The 22,462-nt window shown below is 48.3% G+C and overlaps 1 protein-coding gene across 1 annotated transcript in view; it reads left to right on the top strand.

Moving 5' to 3' along the window:
* The window catches only part of elp3 (elongator acetyltransferase complex subunit 3), a 79,410-nt gene that overhangs the window by 11,211 nt on the left and 45,737 nt on the right, over positions 1-22,462 (top strand). Inside the window, exons 3-6 of the mRNA XM_067985252.1 lie at positions 4,354-4,547; positions 11,109-11,199; positions 12,766-12,831; positions 17,440-17,667. Of these exons, the coding sequence (XP_067841353.1) occupies positions 4,354-4,547; positions 11,109-11,199; positions 12,766-12,831; positions 17,440-17,667 (579 nt within the window). The remainder of the gene's footprint in view (positions 1-4,353; positions 4,548-11,108; positions 11,200-12,765; positions 12,832-17,439; positions 17,668-22,462) is intronic.

The following is a 22,462-nucleotide window of genomic DNA, read 5'->3' as shown; positions in this document are numbered from 1 at the left end:
TCAACTTGGCACAGACAGCATGTGTGAGGAGCTGTGTCAAGAGTATTCCTTCAGAATAAACCTGATCCATTATAATGGGAGGTAGTTCACACCTTATCAAACTAATCTCTGGAAAACACCTGCGCTTCAATGGATTCTAACTGGCAGGTCAGTCTGCCTGTACTATAATTAGGGTAAGTGATTAGTCACAGCAAGACATGGGACAAATGCCCCCCCCCCACCCCACTCCAAGTTTTTTACATTTGCCACTTATACCGCAATTTGCTGTTCTGGTCCTGCCGTTTTCTATAGAGTTAATGAAAGTTCTGCTCTCTAAATGGAACTCTGATGGTAATCTCAACTGCACAGACTCCCTCACATAAAGGAACTGTTCCACTGAAGTGTTTTAGTGCACATTAAAGCAATAACAGTCACGCATATCTGTGTTTAAACCCAGTTGAAGACAAAGTATTGCATATGTATACAGGAATATAACCCAGTGAGCGAGTTATATCCTAGACTGTTGCTAATTGAATATTGCAATATTATATTACTTGTTCTCCCTAACATGCTCCCTGCCATCTTTATTTGCTACAGCAATTTGCATTTATATCGCTCTTTAATTTTTTTTTTTATTCGTTCACGGGATGTGGGCGTCGCTGGCAAGGCCGGCATTTATTGCCCATCCCTAATTGCCCTCGAGAAGGTGGTGGTGAGCCGCCTTCTTGAACCGCTGCAGTCCGTGTGGTGACGGTTCTCCCACAATGCTGTTAGGAAGGGAGTTCCAGGATTTTGACCCAGCGACAATGAAGGAACGGCGATATATTTCCAAGTCGGGATGGTGTGTGACTTGGAGGGGAACGTGCAGGTGGTGTTGTTCCCATGCGCCTGCTGCCCTTGTCCTTCTAGGTGGTAGAGGTCGCGGGTTTGGGAGGTGCTGTCGAAGAAGCCTTGGCGAGTTGCTGCAGTGCATCCTGTGGATGGTGCACACTGCAGCCACAGTGCGCCGGTGGTGAAGGGAGTGAATGTTTAGGGTGGTGGATGGGGTGCCAATCAAGCGGGCTGCTTTATCTTGGATGGTGTCGAGCTTCTTAAGTGTTGTTGGAGCTGCACTCATCCAGGCAAGTGGAGAGTATTCCATCACACTCCTGACTTGTGCCTTGTAGATGGTGGAAAGGCTTTGGGGAGTCAGGAGGTGAGTCACTCGCCACAGAATACCCAGCCTCTGACCTGCTCTCGTAGCCACAGTATTTATATGGCTGGTCCAGTTAAGTTTCTGGTCAATGGTGACCCCCAGGATGTTGATGGTGGGGGATTCGGCGATGGTAATGCCGTTGAATGTCAAGGGGAGGTGGTTAGACTCTCTCTTGTTGGAGATGGTCATTGCCTGGCACTTATCTGGCGCGAATGTTACTTGCCACTTATGAGCCCAAGCCTGGATGTTGTCCAGGTCTTGCTGCATGCAGGCTCGGACTGCTTCATTATCTGAGGGGTTGCGAATGGAACTGAACACTGTGCAGTCATCAGCGAACATCCCCATTTCTGACCTTATGATGGAGGGAAGGTCATTGATGAAGCAGCTGAAGATGGTTGGGCCAAGGACACTGCCCTGAGGAACTCCTGTAGCAATGCCCTGGGGCTGAGATGACTGGCCTCCAACAACCACTACCATCTTCCTTTGTGCCAGGTATGACTCCAGCCACTGGAGAGTTTTCCCCCTGATTCCCATTGACTTCAATTTTACTAGGGCTCCTTGGTGCCACACTCGGTCAAATGCTGCCTTGATGTCAAGGGCAGTCACTCTCACCTCACCTCTGGAATTCAGCTCTTTTGTCCATGTTTGGACCAAGGCTGTAATGAGGTCTGGAGCCGAGTGGTCCTGGCGGAACCCAAACTGAGCATCGGTGAGCAGGTTATTGGTGAGTAAGTGCCGCTTGATAGCACTGTCGATGACACCTTCCATCACTTTGCTGATGATTGAGAGTAGACTGATGGGACGGTAATTGGCCGGATTGGATTTGTCCTGCTTTTTGTGGACAGGACATACCTGGGCAATTTTCCACATTGTCGGGTAGATGCCAGTGTTGTAGCTGTACTGGAACAACTTGGCTAGAGGCGCAGCTAGTTCTGGAGCACAAGTCTTCAGCACTACAGCTGGGATGTTGTCGGGGCCCATAGCCTTTGCTGTATCCAGTGCACTCCGCCGTTTCTTGATATCACGTGGAGTGAATCGAATTGGCCGAAGACTGGCTTCCGTGATGGTGGGGATATCGGGAGGAGGCTGAGATAGATTATCCACTCGGCACTTCTGGCTGAAGATGGTTGCAAACGCTTCAGCCTTGTCTTTTGCACTCACGTGCTGGACTCCGCCATCATTGAGAATGGGGATGTTTGCAGAGCCTCCTCCTCCCGTTCGTTGTTTAATTGTCCACCACCATTCACGACTGGATGTGGCAGGACTGCAGAGCTTTGATCTGATCCGTTGGTTGTGGAATCGCTTAGCTCTGTCTATAGCATGTTGCTTCCGCTGTTTAGCATGCATGTAGTCCTGAGTTGTAGCTTCACCAGGTTGGCACCTCATTTTTAGGTACGCCTGGTGCTGCTCCTGGCATGCTCTTCTACACTCCTCATTGAACCAGGGTTGATCCCCTGGCTTGTTGGTAATGGTAGAGTGAGGAATATGCCGGGCCATGAGGTTACAGATTGTGCTGGAATACAATTCTGCTGCTGCTGATGGCCCACAGCGCCTCATGGATGCCCAGTTTTGAGCTGCTAGATCTGTTCTGAATCTATCCCATTTAGCACGGTGGTAGTGCCACACAACACGTTGGATGGTGTCCTCAGTGCGAAGACGGGATTTCATCTCCACGAGGACTGTGCGGTGGTCACTCCTACCAATACTGTCATGGACAGATGCATTTGCGACAGGTAGATTGGTGAGGACGAGGTCAAGTAAGTTTTTCCCTCGTGTTGGTTCGCTCACCACCTGCCGCAGGCCCAATCTGGCAGCTATGTCCTTCAGGACTCGGCCAGCTCGGTCAGTAGTGGTGCTACCGAGCCACTCTTGGTGATGGACATTGAAGTCCCCCACCCAGAGTACATTTTGTGCCCTTGCTACCCTCAGTGCTTCCTCCAAGTGGTGTTCAACATGGAGGAGGACTGATTCATCAGCTGAGGGAGGACGGTAGGTGGTAATCAGCAGGAGGTTTCCTTGCCCATGTTTGACCTGATGCCATGAGATTTCATGGGGTCCAGAGTCAATGTTGAGGACTCCCAGGGCCACTCCCTCCTGACTGTATATCACTGTACCGCCACCTCTGGTGGGTCTGTCCTGCCGGTGGGACAGGACATACCCAGGGATGGTGATGGAAGAGTCTGGGACATTGGCTGAAAGATATGATTCTGTGAGTATGGCTATGTCAGGCTGTTGCTTGACTAGTCTGTGGGACAGCTCTCCCAATTTTGGCACAAGTCCCCAGATGTTAGTAAGGAGGACCTTGCAGGGTCGACTGGGCTTGGTGTTTTGCCGTTGTCGTGTCCGGTGCCTCGTGGTCCGTCCGGTTTTTTTATTCTTATTATGACTTTTCGTAGCGAGATTTTACAACTGAGTGGCTTGCTAGGCCATTTCAGAGGGCAATTAAGAATCAACCACATTGCTGTGGGTCTGGAGTCACATATAGGCCAGACCGGGTAAGGGCGGCAGGCTTCCTTCCCTAAAGGACATTCGTGAACCAGATGGGTTTTTACGACAATCCGGTAGTTTCATGGCCATCATTACTGATACTAGTATTTTAATTCCAGATTTTTATTTAATTAATTGAATTTAATTAATTAATTGAATTTAAATTCGCCAGCTGCCGTGGCGGGATTTGAACTCATGACTCTGGATTTTAGTCCAGGCCTCTGGATTACTAGCCCAGTAACATAACCACTATGCTAATGTAACGTTCCAGAACACTTCATCGAGCCGAAATAGGAGATATTAGCAGGGATGACCAAAAAGGTTGGACAAAGAGGTGGGTTTTAAGGAGGAGAGGGAGTTGGAGAGGTTTCGGGAGGGAATTCCAGACCATGGGGACTCAGTGGTTCAAGACACAGCCACCAATGGTGGGGCGAAAGGAGGGATGCACGAGGCCCGAGTCAGAGGAGCGGAAGGTGAAGGGGAGGGGACTGTTGTAGGGTTGGATAGGGTTAAAATCCCAAGCTTGATGTCACCTCACGGTGTATCCTGATTTACCACATCATCTGTACTCTTCTCAACCTTGGGAGTGTTTCACTCAGAGCCTGGGCAATTCACGTTAGTTTAGCAATAAAATGTGGACAACGGCCTCATGGTTCCTGTTCCAGTGACTCGTATTCTTTGTTATGTTCCAGGAGTTCTTTGAGAATCCTGCTTTCCGCCCCGATGGAATGAAGCTGTACCCAACGCTGGTGATTCGTGGCACTGGACTTTATGAGCTCTGGAAAACTGGTAGATACAAGAGTTACTCCCCCAGCACGCTGGTGGATTTGGTGGCTCGAATCCTCGCACTTGTGCCCCCGTGGACACGGGTGTATCGTGTTCAGAGGTACTTCATAGCAACAGCTTTCATAATACTTCTTTACAGAAAGGAATAATTGTGTTCCCCTAGGTGTGGCCCAACTTGTTTTATTGAGATAGAATCGAGCTCAGTAAGAATCACGCTGCAAATATTATACGTAGAATTCGTCCAGTTAAGCTGTACAATGCTAAATGTATCCACGCGTATCTCAATTGTGACTGTTGAGTGACATATTAGGATAGATTAGGCGTTCTTCACGTGCATGTACCTAAGGGGTACCTACAGTTTTCCCATCCTTGGCCGTTTGCCTGATCTGGGAGCACTCCCAGTGTAGAGCCTTGCGCTGGGAGCGGAGGGTGGAAATGGGAGGCTAGCTGCGGGTTTTAGAGGCCTCATGGCTGGTGTCGGGACCTCTGGCTACACTTGGAGTGCATCCTGGGGAGGTTGGAAGTTCAGGCGGCACCATGTTCCCCCCCCCCCCCCCCCCCCCACCATGGGGGTTCCAACCGAATGCCAGTGCCAAGTCTCTTATGGCTTCTCTCCACTTGAGCGCCAAATGATCCGGTGAGGAGGTTTGGGGGGGGTGAGGGTGGTGAGAATGCCCACTCCTAACTCGTTATAATATTGATGCTTGGCCAGTGCCTACTGCTGGTGAGGACCCCACTCCGCCCACCTGGGGAAGCACTGGGAATCCCCGGGGACGAGACTCCGTGGTGGGGATCCCCGGGGACGAGACTCCGTGGTGGGGATCCCCGGGGACGAGACTCCGTGGTGGGGATCCCCGGGGACGAGACTCCGTGGTGGGGATCCCCGGGGACGAGACTCCGTGGTGGGGATCCCCGGGGACGAGACTCCGTGGTGGGGATCCCCGGGGACGAGACTCCGTGGTGGGGATCCCCGGGGACGAGACTCCGTGGTGGGGATCCCCGGGGACGAGACTCCGTGGTGGGGATCCCCGGGGACGAGACTCCGTGGTGGGGATCCCCGGGGACGAGACTCCGTGGTGGGGATCCCCGGGGACGAGACTCCGTGGTGGGGATCCCCGGGGACGAGACTCCGTGGTGGGGATCCCCGGGGACGAGACTCCGTGGTGGGGATCCCCGGGGACGAGACTCCGTGGTGGGGATCCCCGGGGACGAGACTCCGTGGTGGGGATCCCCGGGGACGAGACTCCGTGGTGGGGATCCCCGGGGACGAGACTCCGTGGTGGGGATCCCCGGGGACGAGACTCCGTGGTGGGGATCCCCGGGGACGAGACTCCGTGGTGGGGATCCCCGGGGACGAGACTCCGTGGTGGGGATCCCCGGGGACGAGACTCCGTGGTGGGGATCCCCGGGGACGAGACTCCGTGGTGGGGATCCCCGGGGACGAGACTCCGTGGTGGGGATCCCCGGGGACGAGACTCCGTGGTGGGGATCCCCGGGGACGAGACTCCGTGGTGGGGATCCCCGGGGACGAGACTCCGTGGTGGGGATCCCCGGGGACGAGACACCGTGGTGGTGATCCCCGGGGACGAGACACCGTGGTGGTGATCCCCGGGGACGAGACACCGTGGTGGTGATCCCCGGGGACGAGACACCGTGGTGGTGATCCCCGGGGACTAGACACCATGGCTCTCCACCCCCTTGACCCCTTCACGTTGTCCTTTCCGCGTTCCCTGGCGCAGCAAAGGGGCGGATTTCCCCTTGTCTCTGTTTTTGTGAAGAAAAATCACAAATGCCAGAAATCTGAACTAAGTTAGAAATTGGTGACAGTGCACAGCAGGTCAGTCAGCGTCTGAATGAGAAAAACAGGTCAACGTTTCCAGTGGTCAGAAAATGTTAGCCGACCTGCTGTTCATAGGAACAGGAGTAGGGGCAGGCTTGATGTGTCAGCTGGTCTTTTCCTGCCTTTCAATTCTGTATGTAGGGGGAGGCCACTCAGCCCCTCGAGCCTGTTCTGCCATTCAATCAAATCATGGCTGATCTGTACCTCACCTCCATTTACCCACCTCGGTATCCTTACCCAAAAAAAAATCTATCGACCTCAGTCTTGAAAATTTCAATTGATCTACAGCCTTTTGGGGGAGAGAGTTGCAGATTTCCACTACCCTTTGTGTGAAAAAGTGCTTCTGGATTTCACTCCTGAATGGCCTGGCTCTAATTTTAAGATTGTGCCCCCTTGTTCTGGATTTCCCCACCAGAGGAAGTAGTTTCTCTCCATCTACCCAATCAAGTCCTTTAATCATCTTAAACACCTCGATTAGGTCACCCTTCAACGTACTAAACTCAAGGGAATGCTACCCAAGTTTATGCAACCTGGCCTCAAAAAAATTAACTCTAAGCCTCGGTATCATTCTGGTGAATCTGTGCTGTACCCTCTCCAAAGCCAATATATCCTCCCTGAGGTGCGGTGCCCAAAACTGAACGCAGGACTCCAGATGGGGTCTGACCAAGGCTCTGTATAATTTCCTCCGCTTTGTATTCCAGCCCTTTGAGATAAAGGCCAACATTCCATCAGCCATTTTGATTACTTTTTGTACCTGTGCATTATGTTTAATGATTTGTGTACTTGGACACCCAAATCCCTTTGCTCCTCCTTAGTTCCTAGTCTCTCGCCATTAAGAAAATATGCTGATTTATCTCTCTTGGATCCAAAATGGATGACCTTACACTTCCCCTCATCGAACTCAGTCTGCCACAGTTTTGCCCACTCACTTAATCTGTCTATGTCCCTTTTGTAACTTCCTGCTCCTATCTACGCAACTTGTGTTTTAATATCCTCAGTTTTTGATGCGTGAGAAAAGAGTAAAAATCTAATTTCCACACAACATAATGAAGTAGGAGCACACTTGCTATCTTACTTCATACTAGAAAGTGTTGCCACAGGAGCAATGAGTCTAAGTAGGTATTTTGCTCATTGGGGATCGATGGATGTGTTTACTACCTGCAAAGTAATCTGTTGAAGAATGATCATTGTGCTCTATACTGCTCACCACCCCTGAAAATCTTTTAAACCTGATTGAATATTAGCCCATTGAAAAATAAATGGAATTTGGCATCAGCATTGATGCTTAAAATGGACCAAGGGAAGATTGATATTCCCACGTCATTTGTGCCTGCAGCACTCTTAAATTATTGGCCTCTCGCTCATGAATTGTTGCATCCTTTCTTTCTGGTGTGTGTGTGTGTGTGTGTGAAACTAAGTGGGTTACTTTGCCTCCTGTGTTCAGTGCCTTTTGACTGCCCCTAACTGCCACATGGGCCACTTGGGTATCTTTTATTTCCACGAGAATAGGAGTGACAAAATAGCTGCTTTATGGAGGGCTGTCATTTCAGTTCACAGCTCATGAGGTTTTAAATTGGGGGGGGTGGGGATGTGAAACAATACGATGAACTGCCATGAAACTCGGATTCTTGGCTGAGCTGCTGAAATGTTGTGATGGGCACAGGAGAGGTAAAAGCATGTGTCGCTTGAAGCATATCAGTTTTGTACTCTGGCCGTGCAGTTAATTAGCTTAATTATTTTTTTTTAAAGGAGAAGGAAAATACCAAGGCTTACCCCTCCTCCCATATGAATTATTACAAGGACTCCCTCCCCCCACGCTATTACTAAAACAAAAGTGCTTGCATATTCTGGTTTGAATATTCCCTCCCAGAGAGAGCTGCCATTTTGGGTCTCTGCTCTGTTTTAATGATCTGTGTTGTGGGCGGGGGAGAGGGGAATCGATCACCATGCCCATAACGATCCCTGGAGCAGCTCCATTCATCTCAACATAATTATGGATAAGGGAGGCCATTTGGCCCATCGTAATTCATCCAGATAGACCAGACTATTACAGCATCCAATTATTTCTTAAATGATTCCATTTTGCCTCCACCACTTTATCCAGCAGTCTGTTCCATGTGTTGATCACTCTTTGTGAAGAAGAGCTTCTTGCTACCAGTCCTACATTTGCCTTTTACTAGTTTGAACCTATGACCCTTTGTCTACTCTCGCAACTTAACTTCCTGGAGTTACCGTGTCCATACCCATCCTGTGTACAACAAGATCACCTCTTGGGTGCCTTTTTTCAAGGTTGAAATGGCCAAGTCTCTGCAGTCTTTCCTCTTAGCTCAGGCCTCTTAATACCCAGGGTCAGCACCGTGGATCATCTCTGCACTATCTCCAACCTTTGTATAAGAAAAGAACGAACTTCCAGCACCTTTCACCACCTCAGGACGCCCCAAAGCGCTTTTGATGTGTAGTCACTGATGTAGGGAAATGGGGCAGCCAATTTGTGCACAGCAAGATCCCACAAACAGCAATGCGATAATGACCAAACAATCTGTTTTTAGTGATGTTGGTTGAGGGACACCGGTGTAAATTCCCTTGCTGTTCTTCCAATAGTGCGGTGGGATCTTTTACATCCACCAGAGAGGGCAGAATGGGGCTCGTTTAACATCTCATCCAAAAGGTGGTACCTCCGACAGTGCAGCACTCCCTCAATACTGCACTGGATTATGTGCTCAAGTCTCTGGAGTGGGACTTGAACCCACAACCTCCTGAGTCAGAGGTGAGAGTGCTCCACACTGAGCCACAGCTGACACATGGAGCTTTGAATCCCAGCAGGAAGGCTGATCTGAAGGTGTCTGATGATAGAGGCTGGACCCTGTTGGTTTGTTACGTTACTAGAAGCACCCTCTTCATTCAGAATTCTATCAGCTGCTCGATGAAACGTGAGGTATAAACCTAATCCTCTAACCTCGTTATTGCCTAAAAGAATTCCAGTAAAGTAAACTAAAGTCAAGTCACTGCACCATGTTGAGTGCTCAGTATAGCCTCTCTGGTGTTGCTGTCCTCACTAATTGTGTGCCATACTCACAGTGATTCCAGCCTCTCTCTCTAATAGCTTGATCTCATACACCAGTCTTCCAGTACAGCCACACTGAAGCTCCTAGAGGTATTACCCGGAGATTGGGCTATTTCCTTGATTGTCAGCTGATTCCATCTTGTAATCACTCGAGGCTTTGAGTTTCTTCATCATGCATGTTTGAGTGTCTCCTCGTGATACGAGTGCTGGACCAGTTTGGCAACATTTTGAATTTTGTCCAGTCTCCATTTAACACAATTATAATTCTTGATCTCCCTCCCCTTCCTCCTACTCCCAGAATACCTCTCATCTTCAACATTTTGCACACATCGAACACAATTTAATATCTGTTCTGATCTGTATGAACTATTTAGCTTTCTATTATCTTTTCTGATATTCAGTTTACTTGCCCTAAACGGGCTTTATCTTGGCTCCCAGTTCTCATTGTAGTCTAATTCCTTATATCACTGAGCTCATCTTCACTTTCAGGATATTCTTGACCACCTTATCCAGCTACTGTCGTTTTGGTTTTGCTATTTTTCTCATAATCGTCTTAGACTTCAACCCCCCCCAACTCCTCCTTCAAAATAAAACCCAATGATATAAATTCAATCCACTCCACCCTCCCCCCCCCCCCAAACTCCTCCTTCAAAACAAAACCCAATGGTATAAATTCAATCCACTCCTCCCTCCCTCCCCCCTCCCCCATCCCTCCCCCTCCCCCATCCCTCCCCCTCCCCCATCCCTCCCCCTCCCCCATCCCTCCCCCTCCCCCATCTCTCCCCTCCCCCATCTCTCCCCATCCCTCTCCCTCCCCCTCCCCCATCCCTCCCCCATCCCCCATCCCCCTCCCCCATCCCCCATCCCCCTCCCCTCCTCCCCCTCCCCCCTCCCCCCTAACTCCTCCTTCAAAATAAAACCCAATGATATAAATTCAATCCTCTCCTTCCCCCCTCCCCCTCCCCCTTCCCCCCTCCCCCTTCCCCCCTCCCCCTTCCCCCCTCCCCTTCCCCCTTCCCCCTTCCCCCTTCCCCCTTCCCCCTCCCCCTTCCCCCTCCCCCTTCCCCCCTCCCCCTTCCCCCCTCCCCCCTCCCCCTTCCCCCCCTCCCCCTTCCCCCCCTCCCCCTTCCCCCCCTCCCCCCTCCCCCTCCCCCTCCCCCCAACTCCTCGTTCAAAACAAAACCCAATGATATAAATTCAATCCACTCCACCCTCCCCCCCTCTCCCCCTCCCCCCTCAAAACAAAACCCAATGATATAAATTCAATCCACTCCTCCCTCTCCCCCTCCCCCCAACTCCTCCTTCAAAATAAAACCCAATGATATAAATTCAATCCACTCCTCCCTCTCCCCCTCCCCCCCCCAACTCCTCCTTCAAAATAAAACCCAATGATATACATTCAATCCACTCCTCCCTCTCCCTCTTTCCCCCCCCTCCACCCCCAACTCCTCCTTCAAAATAAAACCTGATGATATAAATTCAATCCACTCCTCCCTCTCCCCTCCCCCTATGATGTTTTTGACTGTCCCTTTGACCTTGTTCAATCTGTTTCTCTTCCCCTCTCCCCCCCCCCCCCGCCCCCCACACACACCTTTGCTCCCACATTTAGGTGCACAATCCACATATGTGCCAAACAAATGCAGACTGAAAGGGACCTTAAGAGGATAGTTTTCGGTCAGTCGTTGGTGTGATGAATGTGTCTCTGCTGTGGTTTAGTGAGATCTGACCAGTTTTTTGGATGCTTTTTTTCCTTGCAGAGATATCCCAATGCCCCTGGTCAGCTCTGGAGTAGAGCATGGGAATCTGCGAGAACTCGCACTGGCCAGGATGAAAGATTGGGGAACCGAGGTACGGCCTCAAAATATATTTAATCTTTTTTAAAGTCATTTCACCCTGTCTGAAGGATTTTGTGATGATGAATTCAAATGTATGTGATGTAATTAACTGATCCAGTATGTATCTCCAATGAGCAATTGACATGGTTGACCACACCATCCTCCTCCAACGCCTCTCCTTCGTCATCCAGCTGGGTGGGACTGCGCTCACCTGGTTCCATTCTTATCTGTCCAGTCATAGGCAGAGAATCACCTGCAATGGCTTCTCTTCCCGCTCCCGCACCCTTACGTCTGGAGTCCCCCACGGGTCTATCCTTGGCCCACTCCTATTTCTCATCTACATGCTGCCCCTCGACGACATCATCCGGAACAACGTCAGATTCCGCATGTACGCTGATGACACCCAGCTCTACCTCACCACTGTCTCTCATTTGTCACATTGCTTGTCCGATATCCAGTACTGGATGAGCTAAACTTTCCTCCAACTAAATATTGGGAAGGCTGAAGCCATTGTCTTCGGTCCCTGCCACAGACTCCGTTCCCTCGCCACCAACTCCATCCCTCTCCCTGGCCATTGATGCTGAACCAGACTGTTCGCAACCTTGGTGTCCTATTTGACCCAGAGATGAGCTTCTGACCCCATATCCGCTCCATCACCAAGACCGCCTACTTCCACCTCCGTAACATCACCCGTCTCTGCTCCTGCCTCAGCTCATCTGCTGCTGAAACCCTCATCCATGCCTTTGATACCTCTAGACTGGACTATTCCAATGCTCTCTGGCCGGCCTCCCATCTTCCACCCTCTGTAAACTTGAGCTCATCCAAAATTGTGCTACCCTTATCCTAACTCACACCAAGTCCCTTTCTCCCATCTGTGGTCGCTGACCTATATTGGCTCCCGGTCCGGGAACATCTCATTTTTACAATTCTCATCCTTGTTTTCAAGCCCCTCCATGGCCTCACCCCCTCCCTGTCTCTGTAACCTCCTCCAGCCCTACAACCCTCCGAGATCTCTGCGCTTCTCCAATTCTTGCCTCTTGTGCAGCCCTGATTTTAATCGCTCCAGCCTTGGCGGCCGTGCTATCCGCTGCCTAGGCCCTAAGCTCTGGAATTCCCTCCCTAAACCTCTCCGCCTCTCTCTCCTCCTTTAAGACCCCCTCTTAAAACCTACCTCTTTGACCAAGCTTTTGGTCACATCTAATACCTCCTTATGTGGCTCGGTGTCAAATTTTGTTTGATAATTGCTCCTGTGAAGTGCCTTGGAACGTTTTACTACATTAAAGGCACCTTATAAATGCAAGTAGTTGCTGTTGAATGTTTTAGAAAGTTTTAGTTTGACAAACAGACTTCCAGTAAGATTGAATCCTTAGTCATCTGAACTCTTTGCAATCCATCTAGAGCTGCCTCACTCTAAATAGTAACATGGTGCAGTGCCCTAACCAGCCAGTAGTTCTGTGTGTTTGTGAGAGTCTTGACACAGACTGTGTAAGAAACACTTGCTTAATTAAGAGGTGATTCTTCAAATAGTCCCGCATCATGAGCCTTGGAAATGTGACCTTTTGTTCTGTACTATTTTCAGTGTCGAGATGTCCGAACAAGGGAGGTTGGAATCCAGGAGATTCATCACAGGGTCCGACCCTATCAGGTACGTGCGGCCCTTGATAGGAGCACAACGAGTAGGTGTTTTCCATCCTGAGGGTGGCGATCTGCTGTCAAACTGGTCTTCCAGTTTTCAAACCCCACATGTTCTACTCCTTGGATGTGAGCATTTCTTTTCTGAAATGTTCAATTTTTTAATGTGGGACAGTTTGACAGATATAAGTGCAGGTGAGGGAGGCCATTAAGCCCATTTAGTTCATCCTTCCATAGAAACCTGCAGTCCCTCCTCCATGTAACCAGCTCGAATGATTCCACAATTTGTGCTCCCGCTATCTACCCGGAGCCCATTCCAGATATTAATCACACTGTGTGTGTGTGAAGACACTTCTTGACATCAGTCCTAAACTTCAAAAAGAATAACAGAATTTATAGCTCAGAAACAGGCCCATTCGCCCAACAGGTCTGTGTCAATGTTAATGCCACACATGGGCCTCCTCTCACCCTACTTCATCTAACCCTATCAGCATATCCCTCTATTCCCTTCTCATCTATGCATCAAGCCTCCCCTTAAATGCAGCAATGCTCTCTGCTTTCACCACTCCGTGTGGCAGCGAGTTCCACAATATGCCAGTCCCCTAAATTTTTCATTTGATCAGTATATTAGGAAATATACAGAAGTGTCCAGTGGTGAATGGCCCTCTGATCTTGCTTGCCTCTTCTGTTCAAGCACTGGCCCGTGTCGAAGGTTAGCGACAGGGTGTGTGCCCGCATCCTGGCACTTTACAGCACCACACTGGATCTCCAGTGCACTCCGACACCCGTAGCCCCAGAGGCTGGACACTGTTATCCCAATGTGTGTGTTCATCACCAGAACTGTCAGTAGGTAGCCTCGCAAGCTGGGCTGCAGTGTTGGGTTCCCTTCAACCTAGAGGATTGGTTAAAGCACAGAAAGTAGGAATAAACAGGTCATTCTCAGGTTGACAGGTCGTAACTAGTGGGGTGCCGCAAGGATCGGTGCTTGGGCCTCAGCTATTTACAATCTATATTAATGACTTAGATGAAGGGATCGAATGTAATGTATCCAAGTTTGCTGACGAAACAAAGCTAGGTGGGAAAGTAAGCTGTGAGGAGGATGCAAAGAGTCTGCAAAGGGATATAGACAGGTTAAGTGAGTGGGCAAGAAGGTGGCAGATGGAGTATAATATGGGGAAATGTGAGATTATTCACTTTGGTAGGAAGAATAGAAAAACAAAATATTTTTTAAATGGTGAGAAACTGTTAAATGTTGGTGTTCAGAGAGATCTGGGTGTCCTCGTACAAGGAACACAAAAAGTTAGTATGCAGGTACAGCAAGCAATTGGGAAGGCAAATGGTATGTTGGCCTTTATTGCAAGGGGGTTGGAGTACAAGAGTAAGGAAGTCTTACTACAGATGGATAGATTTTTGGACTCTAAGGGAATCAAGGGATATGGGGATCGGGCGGGAAAGTGGAGTTGAGATCGAAGATCAGCCATGATCTGACTGAATGGCGGAGCAGACTCGAGGGGCCGTGTGGCCTACTCCTGCTCCTATTTCTTATGTTCTTTTCTAAGTCTGTGCCAACTGCCATTAGTTCCTACAATGATGGATTACACCAGTGACAGGGATAAATTGTATTGTGCAGGGGGAAGCAGTTCTCGAGTTGTAGGAAGCGGCTTTGCTTATTTGCAGCAGCCCCCAGAGACGCTGCCCTCCCTGTACCCCACTCTCACCCATTTACAGTTTTACCATCTTCACTACTCTCAGGTTATCAGACTATAATGGCAGAAAGCAATTTGGGTGATAAAGGAGCATCGAATTCTTTCACTGAAGTGCTTCAGGACCTGTCTGAGTTTCTGCTCCACATCGTTCCTATCTTTAATAACTTTGATTATCAGCTCTCTGGAGGATATAGTATGTTGGGCTGCAGCTCACAGATAAGGTGAAAAGAAAAGAAAAGAAAATTGCCTCTTAACAGTGATGAGCACTGATAATGCCCAAGAGACCAGCCAGATCTTAACAACCCTCTGTGTGAAAAATTATTTTAAATCAATGACCTCTGGTTGCCGACCCACTTGCCAAAGGAATCAGTTTCTCCCTATTTAGATAGAGTAGAAACAGAGAAACTATTTCCTCTGATGGGAGAGTCCAGAACAAGGGGGCATAACCTTAAAATTAGAGCTGGGCCGTTCAGGAATGAAATCAGGAAGCATTTCTTCATGCAAAGGGTAATGGAAACCTGGAACTCACTCCCCTAACAGGCTGTGGATGCTGGGGGTCAATTGAAGCTTTCAAGACCAAGATCAATAGATTTTTGTTGGGTAAGGGTATCAAGTGATATGGAGCAACGGTGGGTAAATAGAGTTGAGGTACTGATCTAACTGAATGGCGGAACAGGCTCGAGGGGCTGAATGGCCTCCTCCTGTTCCTATGTAAACCTCTGATTTATACAGAGTGCATGATGAGAGTGATCAGAGTCGATTCTTGTTCTTTTAATTGTATGTGCCCCTCTGACCCAATGTACCTTCACTCCTCACCTTACAAGAGCTACTGCACTGGTCATCCTGGTCATTCAGAATGGGACTACTGGTTTACAATGAACTAGAGACTGAAATCTGGATTCTCCATTCACCCCAATCCAATCCCACTTGTATTACATTGGTAATCCCACTCAGACTATAGACAGCTGGTATATAAAGTAGAGACTTGACACTGGTATGATGGGGTTTTCTTCCTCTGAGACTGGAGTTAAAGCACTTAAACCCCAGGAGTGTAGGGGCAATTCACTCTGTACAGTGTCTCTGACCCAAGAATGCCTTGGTGCTGATGGGGAAACTCTGTGTCAAACCTCAGTAAGATCACAGATGGAAACTGTGTACAGTTTTGGGCCCCACACTATAGGAAGAATATTGAGGCAATAGAAAGAATACAGCACAGATTCACTGAGATGCTGCCTGGTGTGAGGGAATATAAATACAATCAGACTTGAAAAATTGAGGCTGTTTTTGTTAAAACAGAGGAGATTATGGGATGATCTGATCGAGGTGTTTAAAATAATGAAGGGATGGGATAGAAATGGACTCTTTCCGGTGATTGAGGGTCTAGAATGAGGGGGCATAGATACTACATTAAATGTTGGAGATTTAGGACAGAAAGCAGGAGAAACTCTTATTACAGAGGGTAGTGAGGCTGTGGAATGAACTACTGGAGTTAGTGATTGAAGCAGAGACCATGTCAACATTTACAAATGGGTTAGATAGGTGGTTGAAAGAAAGGGGAATAAAGGGATCTGGGCACAGAGCAGACACATGGATTAGGACTATTGTGGAGGATAAACACCAACACGGACTGGTTAGGCCAAACAGCCTGTTTCTGTGTTATAATTTCTATGTTCTGTTTCCCAGCACTGATACTTCATGCTATACTACACAAATAATTCTCCCCATTGTATTTTAATATCCCGATCCCTGTAATGGGAGGGTCTTAATATATAGTTAACTTAATAGCCCAATCCCTGTAAGGAAGTACAGGGCTTTGGTGAGACCTCACCTGGAGTACCGTGAATAGTTTCAATCTCCTTATCTAAGGAAGGATACACTTACCTTAGAGGCAGTGCAACGAAGGTTCACTGGATTAATTCCTGGGATGAGAGGGTTGTCCTCTGAGGAGAGGTTGACTAGAATTGGCCTATGCTCTCTGGAGTTTAGAAGAATGAGAAGTGATCTCATTGAAATATATACGGTTCTGAGGGGGCTTGACAGGGTAGAGACTGAGAGGTTATTTCTCCTGGCTGGCGAGTCTAGAACTAGGGGCATAGTGGCAGGATAAGGGGTCGGCCATTTAAGACTGAGATGAGGAATTTTTTCACTCAAAGGGTGGTGAATCTTTGGAATTCTCTACCCTAGAGGGCTGTGGATGCCGAGTTGTTGAGTATATCCAAGGCTGAGATATTTAGATTTTTGGACTGTAGGGGAATCAAGGGATATGGGGATCGGGCAGGAAAGTGTAGTTGAGGTTGAAGATCAGCCATGATATGATTGAATGGTGGAGCAGGCTCGAGGGGCCATATGGCCTACTCCTCCTATTTCTTATGTTCTTATGTCTCTGTGTATGGTTAATTTAATAGCTCGATCCCTGTAATGGGAGGGTCTCTGTGTATGGTTAATTTAATAGCTCGATCCCTGTAATGGGAGGGTCTCAGTGTATGGTTAATTTAATAGCCCGATCCCTGTAATGGGAGGGTCTCAGTACATGGTTAATTTAATATCCCGATCCCTGTAATGGGAGGGTCTCAGTATATAGTTAATTTAATAGCCCGGTCCCTGTAGTGGGAGGGTCTCAGTGTATGGTTAATTTAATAGCCCGATCCCTGTAATGGGAGGGTCTCAGTAGATGGTTAATTTAATAGCCCGATCCCTGTAGTGGGATGGTGAGAGTCTGTGGTTAATTTAATAGCCCGATCCCTGTAGTGGGAGGGTCTCAGTATATAGTTAATTTAATAGCCCGATCCCTGTAATGGGAGGGTCTCAGTACATGGTTAATTTAAAGCCCGATCCCTGTAGTGGGAGGGTGAGTCTGTGGTTAATTTAATAGCCCAATAATGGGGGCTTCTCCGTCTGTGCTTGTTTTCTCTCAGGTGGAACTGGTGAGAAGAGACTATGTCGCGAATGGCGGCTGGGAAACGTTCTTATCCTATGAAGATCCTGAGCAAGACATTCTAATCGGATTACTCCGCCTGCGGAAATGTTCAGAGGAAACTTTCAGAGTGGAGTTGAAGGGAGGAGTCTCTATCGTGCGAGAGCTGCATGTATACGGCAGTGTGGTGCCTGTTAGCGCACGGGATCCGTCCAAGTTCCAGCATCAGGTAAGGATCGAGAATTTGGGGGATTTATTTCCACAACACTGAATAGTACCGACGTAGGCATCTTTTCATAAAGATCGCTGAGGCAGAAAGTGGTAATTTATTTCAACATCCATTTGTTGACCCTCAACTGAATGCTGGGAGTTTTACTGTGACAGTGAAATGGTCAACGGACTCTCCCGCCAGGCTAATGGAGGGTCTCATTCATCATAATGCAAAGCCCCTATCTGTAATACGCACCGCATTGTACCTTGTAAAAGTGTCATCGTGGTGATGTTTTAATCTCCTGCCTTTGGAGTCCTGATGAAACCCCTTCATGGCCCCAGAATTCCATGCTGCTTGGGCACAAACAATTTTCACACGGGTTAAAGTGCAGCAACCCAGTGCAGTGAACACCCAGTTATTGAGGTCAAGCAGTGGCATTGATATTTTAGGAAAACCGATGAGATAGATTACATGGCAGACCTGTTGCATCTCATTCAGATTCAGAAAGGTAACATATATCTCACTCTAGGAAAATCACAAGTTCCTTGAGCTTAAATCAGTTTGCAAACTGTCTCAAATCTTTTTCATTACATTTCTCACTTGTCCAATTTTCTGGTGTGGAACTGTTAGTTTATAAGGGGGCGGGGAACAGAACACATGAGGGCAGCTCCATTGTACTCCAGTGACTTCTGAAAATTCAAACCTAGAATCTGCCGATTGTCAACCCCTCTGGGTTAAAGTGCATGTGTGGGAGGAGACTCATGTGGAGCATAAACGCCGGCATACACCAGTTGGGCTGAATGGCCTGTTTCTGTGCTGTTGGCTCGATGTAACTCGATATAATGTTATATTTGGAGAACTTACTTCCTCAGTCTATTACTAAATATAAAAAAAACAGTTGCAAGGGGATCATTTTTACATTTTTGTGGTTTCGATTTTCTCTCCCCTGGCACTTCTTGTCCTTTTCGACATGTATCCAGCTGTTCCTTTTTGACATGTATCCCAGCTGTTCCTTTTCGACATGTATCCCAGCTGTTCCTTTTCGACATGTATCCAGCTGTTCCTTTTCGACATGTATCCCAGCTGTTCCTTTTAATCCAAAAATAGACCTTAAAAGTCTTAAAACTAAAGTAAGCAGATAATTCGGCTGTGTGCCTGACATACCTGGAAACCCAACTACCATTGAGTCTCTAAAAGGAGCTGCGAAGAAAACTCTTTCCCTGTGGAGAGTTCCTTATATCACACTCTCCATTTACCAACATCCAGAGTGATTAGGTACCGATTGGCACGAACTAAGGCTCAGGTAATGCTGGAGTTTAACCAGCATAAACCATTCAGCTGACCAGAAAAGAGCACCAGTTAGCTACTTCTGTTGTGTTGTTAGGACTTTACTTCCAATATTTTTTCTCTGGTCCACTCCTGTAAATGAAGCCTCACTCTTCCATGAACTAGAGTTACCTGCACAATATCCAAGTAATCGTATCAAGCCCAGGGGTTGGAACAGAAAACCCTTGTCACTATATTCAGCTTGCCTTGACTTCATAAAGCAGTGGACCCCAGTCTTTCTGTGCTTCGAGCAACTACCAGGCTCAATCCATGACCCATCTCTTACACTTCTCTCAGGCTGCACTCAGCTGCCTTGCATTAAAAAAAATAGTTATGAGATTGAATAAAACAAGTTTTTTTTTATTCGTTCATGAGAAATGGGCGTCGTTGGCAAGGCCCGCATTTATTGCCCATCCCTAATTGTCCTTGAGAAGGTGGTGGTGAGCCGCCTTCTTGAACCGCTGCAGTCCGTGTGGTGAAGGTTCTCCCACAGTGCTGTTAGGAAGGGAGTTCCAGGATTTTGACCCAGCTACGATGAAGGAACGGCGATATATTTCCAAGTCGGGATGGTGTGTGACTTGGAGGGGAACGTGCAGGTGGTGTTGTTCCCATATACCTGCTGCTCTTGTCCTTCTAGGTGGTAGAGGTCGCGGGTTTGGGAGGTGCTGTCGAAGAAGCCTTAGCGAGTTGCTGCAGTGCATCCTGTGGATGGTACACACTGCAGCCACTGTGCGCCGGTAGTGAAGGGAGTGAATGTTTAGGGTGGTGGATGGGGTGCCAATCAAGCGGGCTGCTTTGTCCTGGATGGTGTTGAGCTTCTTGAGCGTTGTTGGAGCTGCACTCATCCAGGCAAGTGGAGAGTATTCCATCACACTCCTGACTTGTGCCTTGTAGATGGTGGAAAGGCTTTGGGGAGTGAGGAGGTGAGTCACTCGCCGCAGAATACTCAGCCTCTGACCTGCTCTTGTAGCCACAGTATTTATGTGACTGGTCCAGTTAAGTTTCTGGTCAATGGTGACCCCCAGGATGTTGATGATTGAGAGTAGACTGATGGGATGGTAATTGGCCAGATTGGATTTGTCCTGCTTTATGTGGACAAGACATACCTGGGCAATTTTCCACATTGTCGGGTAAATGTCAGTGTTGTAACAGTTTTTCTAGAGGCGCAGCTAGTTCTGGAGCACAATTCTTCAGCACTACAGCCGGGATGTTGTCAGGGCCCGTAGCCTTTGCTGTATCCAGTGCACTCAGCCGTTTCTTGATATCACGTGGAGTGAATCGAACTGGCTGAAGACTGGCTTTTGTGATGCTGGGGATATCGGGAGGAGGCAGAGATGGATCATCCACTCGGCACTTCTGGCTGAAGATGGTTGCAAACACTTCAGCCTTGTCTTTTGCACTCACATGCGGAATTCCGCCATCATTGAGGATGGGGATGTTTACAGAGCCTCCTCCTCCCGTTAGTTGTTTAATTGTCCACCACCATTCACGACTGGATGTGGCAGGACTGCAGAGCTTTGGTCTGACCCGTTGGTTGTGGAATCACTTGGCTTTGGTCTATAGCATGTTGCTTCCGCTGTTTAGCATGCATGTAGTCCTGTGTTGCAGCTTCACCAGGCTGGCACCTCATTTTTAGATATCCTGGTGCTGCTCCTGGCATGCTCTTCTACACTCCGCATTGTACCAGGATTGACCCCCTGGCTTGTTGGTAATGGTTGGGTGAGGAATGTGCCGGGCCATGAGGTTACAGATTGTGCTGGAATACAATTCTGTTGCTGCTGATGGCCCACAGTGCCTCATGGACGCACAGTTTTGAGCTGCTAGATCTGTTCTGAATCTATCCCATTAAGCGCGGTGATAGTGCCACGCAACACGTTGGATGGTGTCCTCAGTGCAAAGATGGGACTTCGTCTCCATGAGGACTGTGCGGTGGTCACTCCTACCAATACGGTCATGGACAGATGCATCTGCGACAGGTAGATTGGTGAGGACGAGGTCAAGTAAGTTTTTCCCTCATGTTGGTTCGCTCACCACCTGCCGCAGGCCCAGTCTAGCAGCTATGTCCTTCAGGACTCGGCCAGCTCGGTCAGTAGTGGTGCTACCGAGCCACTCTTGGTGATGGACATTGAAGTCCCCCACCCAGAGTACATTTTGTGCCCTTGCTACCCTCCGTGCTTCCTCCAAGTGGTGCTCAACATGGAGGAGGACTGATTCATCAGCTGAGGGAGGACGGTAGGTGGTAATCAGCAGGAGGTTTCCTTGCCCATGTTTGACCTGATGCCATGAGATTTCATGGGGTCCAGAGTCAATGTTGAGGACTCCCAGGGCCACTCCCTCCTGACTGTATATCACTGTACCGCCACCTCTGGTGGGTCTGTCCTGCCGGTGGGACAGGACATACCCAGGGATGGTGACGGAAGAGTCTGGGACGTTGGCTGAAAGGTATGATTCTGTGAGTATGGCTATGTCAGGCTTGACTAGTCTGTGGGACAGCTCTCCCAATTTTGGCACAAGTCCCCAGATGTTAGAGAGGAGGACTTTGCAGGGTCGACTGGCTTGGTTTGCCTTTGTCGGGTCCGGTGCCTAGTAATCCGATGCCGGGTGGTCCGTCCAGTTTTATTCTTATTATGACTTTTTGTAGCGAGATTTTACAGCTGAGTGGCTTGCTAGGCCATTTTAGAGGGCGATTAAGAATCCACCACATTGCTGAGAGTCTGGAGTCACATATAGGCCAGACCAGGTAAGGACAGCAGGTTTCCTTCCCTAAAGGGCATTAGTGAACCAGATGGGTTTTTACGACAATCTGGTAGTTTCATGGCCACCGTTACTGATACTAGTTTTTTTTAATTCCAGATTTTATTTAATTAATTGAATTTAAATTCCCCAGCTGGCAGGATTTGAACTCATGACTCCAGATTATTAGTCCAAGCCGCTGGATTACTAGTCCAGTAACATAACCACTATGCTACCATACCCTATATCTTTCCCGTGCAGCCTGTGCGTTTATATTGCCATTTTATTTTATTCTAGTTGTAGATCCATTTAGCGGTGGGGTTCAGAGTGACCGAGTGTCAGAACACTGATATAATGCTGCCAGCCTTGGCCATACTGCTGTGCAGATGATAATTGTGTGGGTGATGTAGCCTAATTTTTAAACCTGGAGTTCCACCCTACTATGTACTTCACGTGTAATCCTTTCAATGAAGAACCTAGGGCCCTTTACTGCACTGGTCCTGTCTGAGAAGACGGTTGACACAGATACAGTGTGAAATCACTTTAGTGTGAACTTAGTGAGAAGTCATTTCCTGTTTGTATAAAGGTAAAGGAAAATACTTTCACTCAACTGTCATTGGTTTATTATCGACAGTTTTTAATTAAAATAATCCTTTCACTTTGATAACTTTTGTAAAGATAGGAATGAAATAATAAAAATAAAATTGACTCATTACTCTTCACCTCTGCATCACGTTAAGCTATTGGATGTGGT

The sequence above is a fragment of the Heptranchias perlo genome, chromosome 5 (assembly GCF_035084215.1).
Source record: "Heptranchias perlo isolate sHepPer1 chromosome 5, sHepPer1.hap1, whole genome shotgun sequence".
NCBI classification, from domain to species: domain Eukaryota; kingdom Metazoa; phylum Chordata; class Chondrichthyes; order Hexanchiformes; family Hexanchidae; genus Heptranchias; species Heptranchias perlo.
Note: the sequence above shows the minus strand (reverse complement) of the source record. Positions and strands in the feature narration are given on the sequence as shown.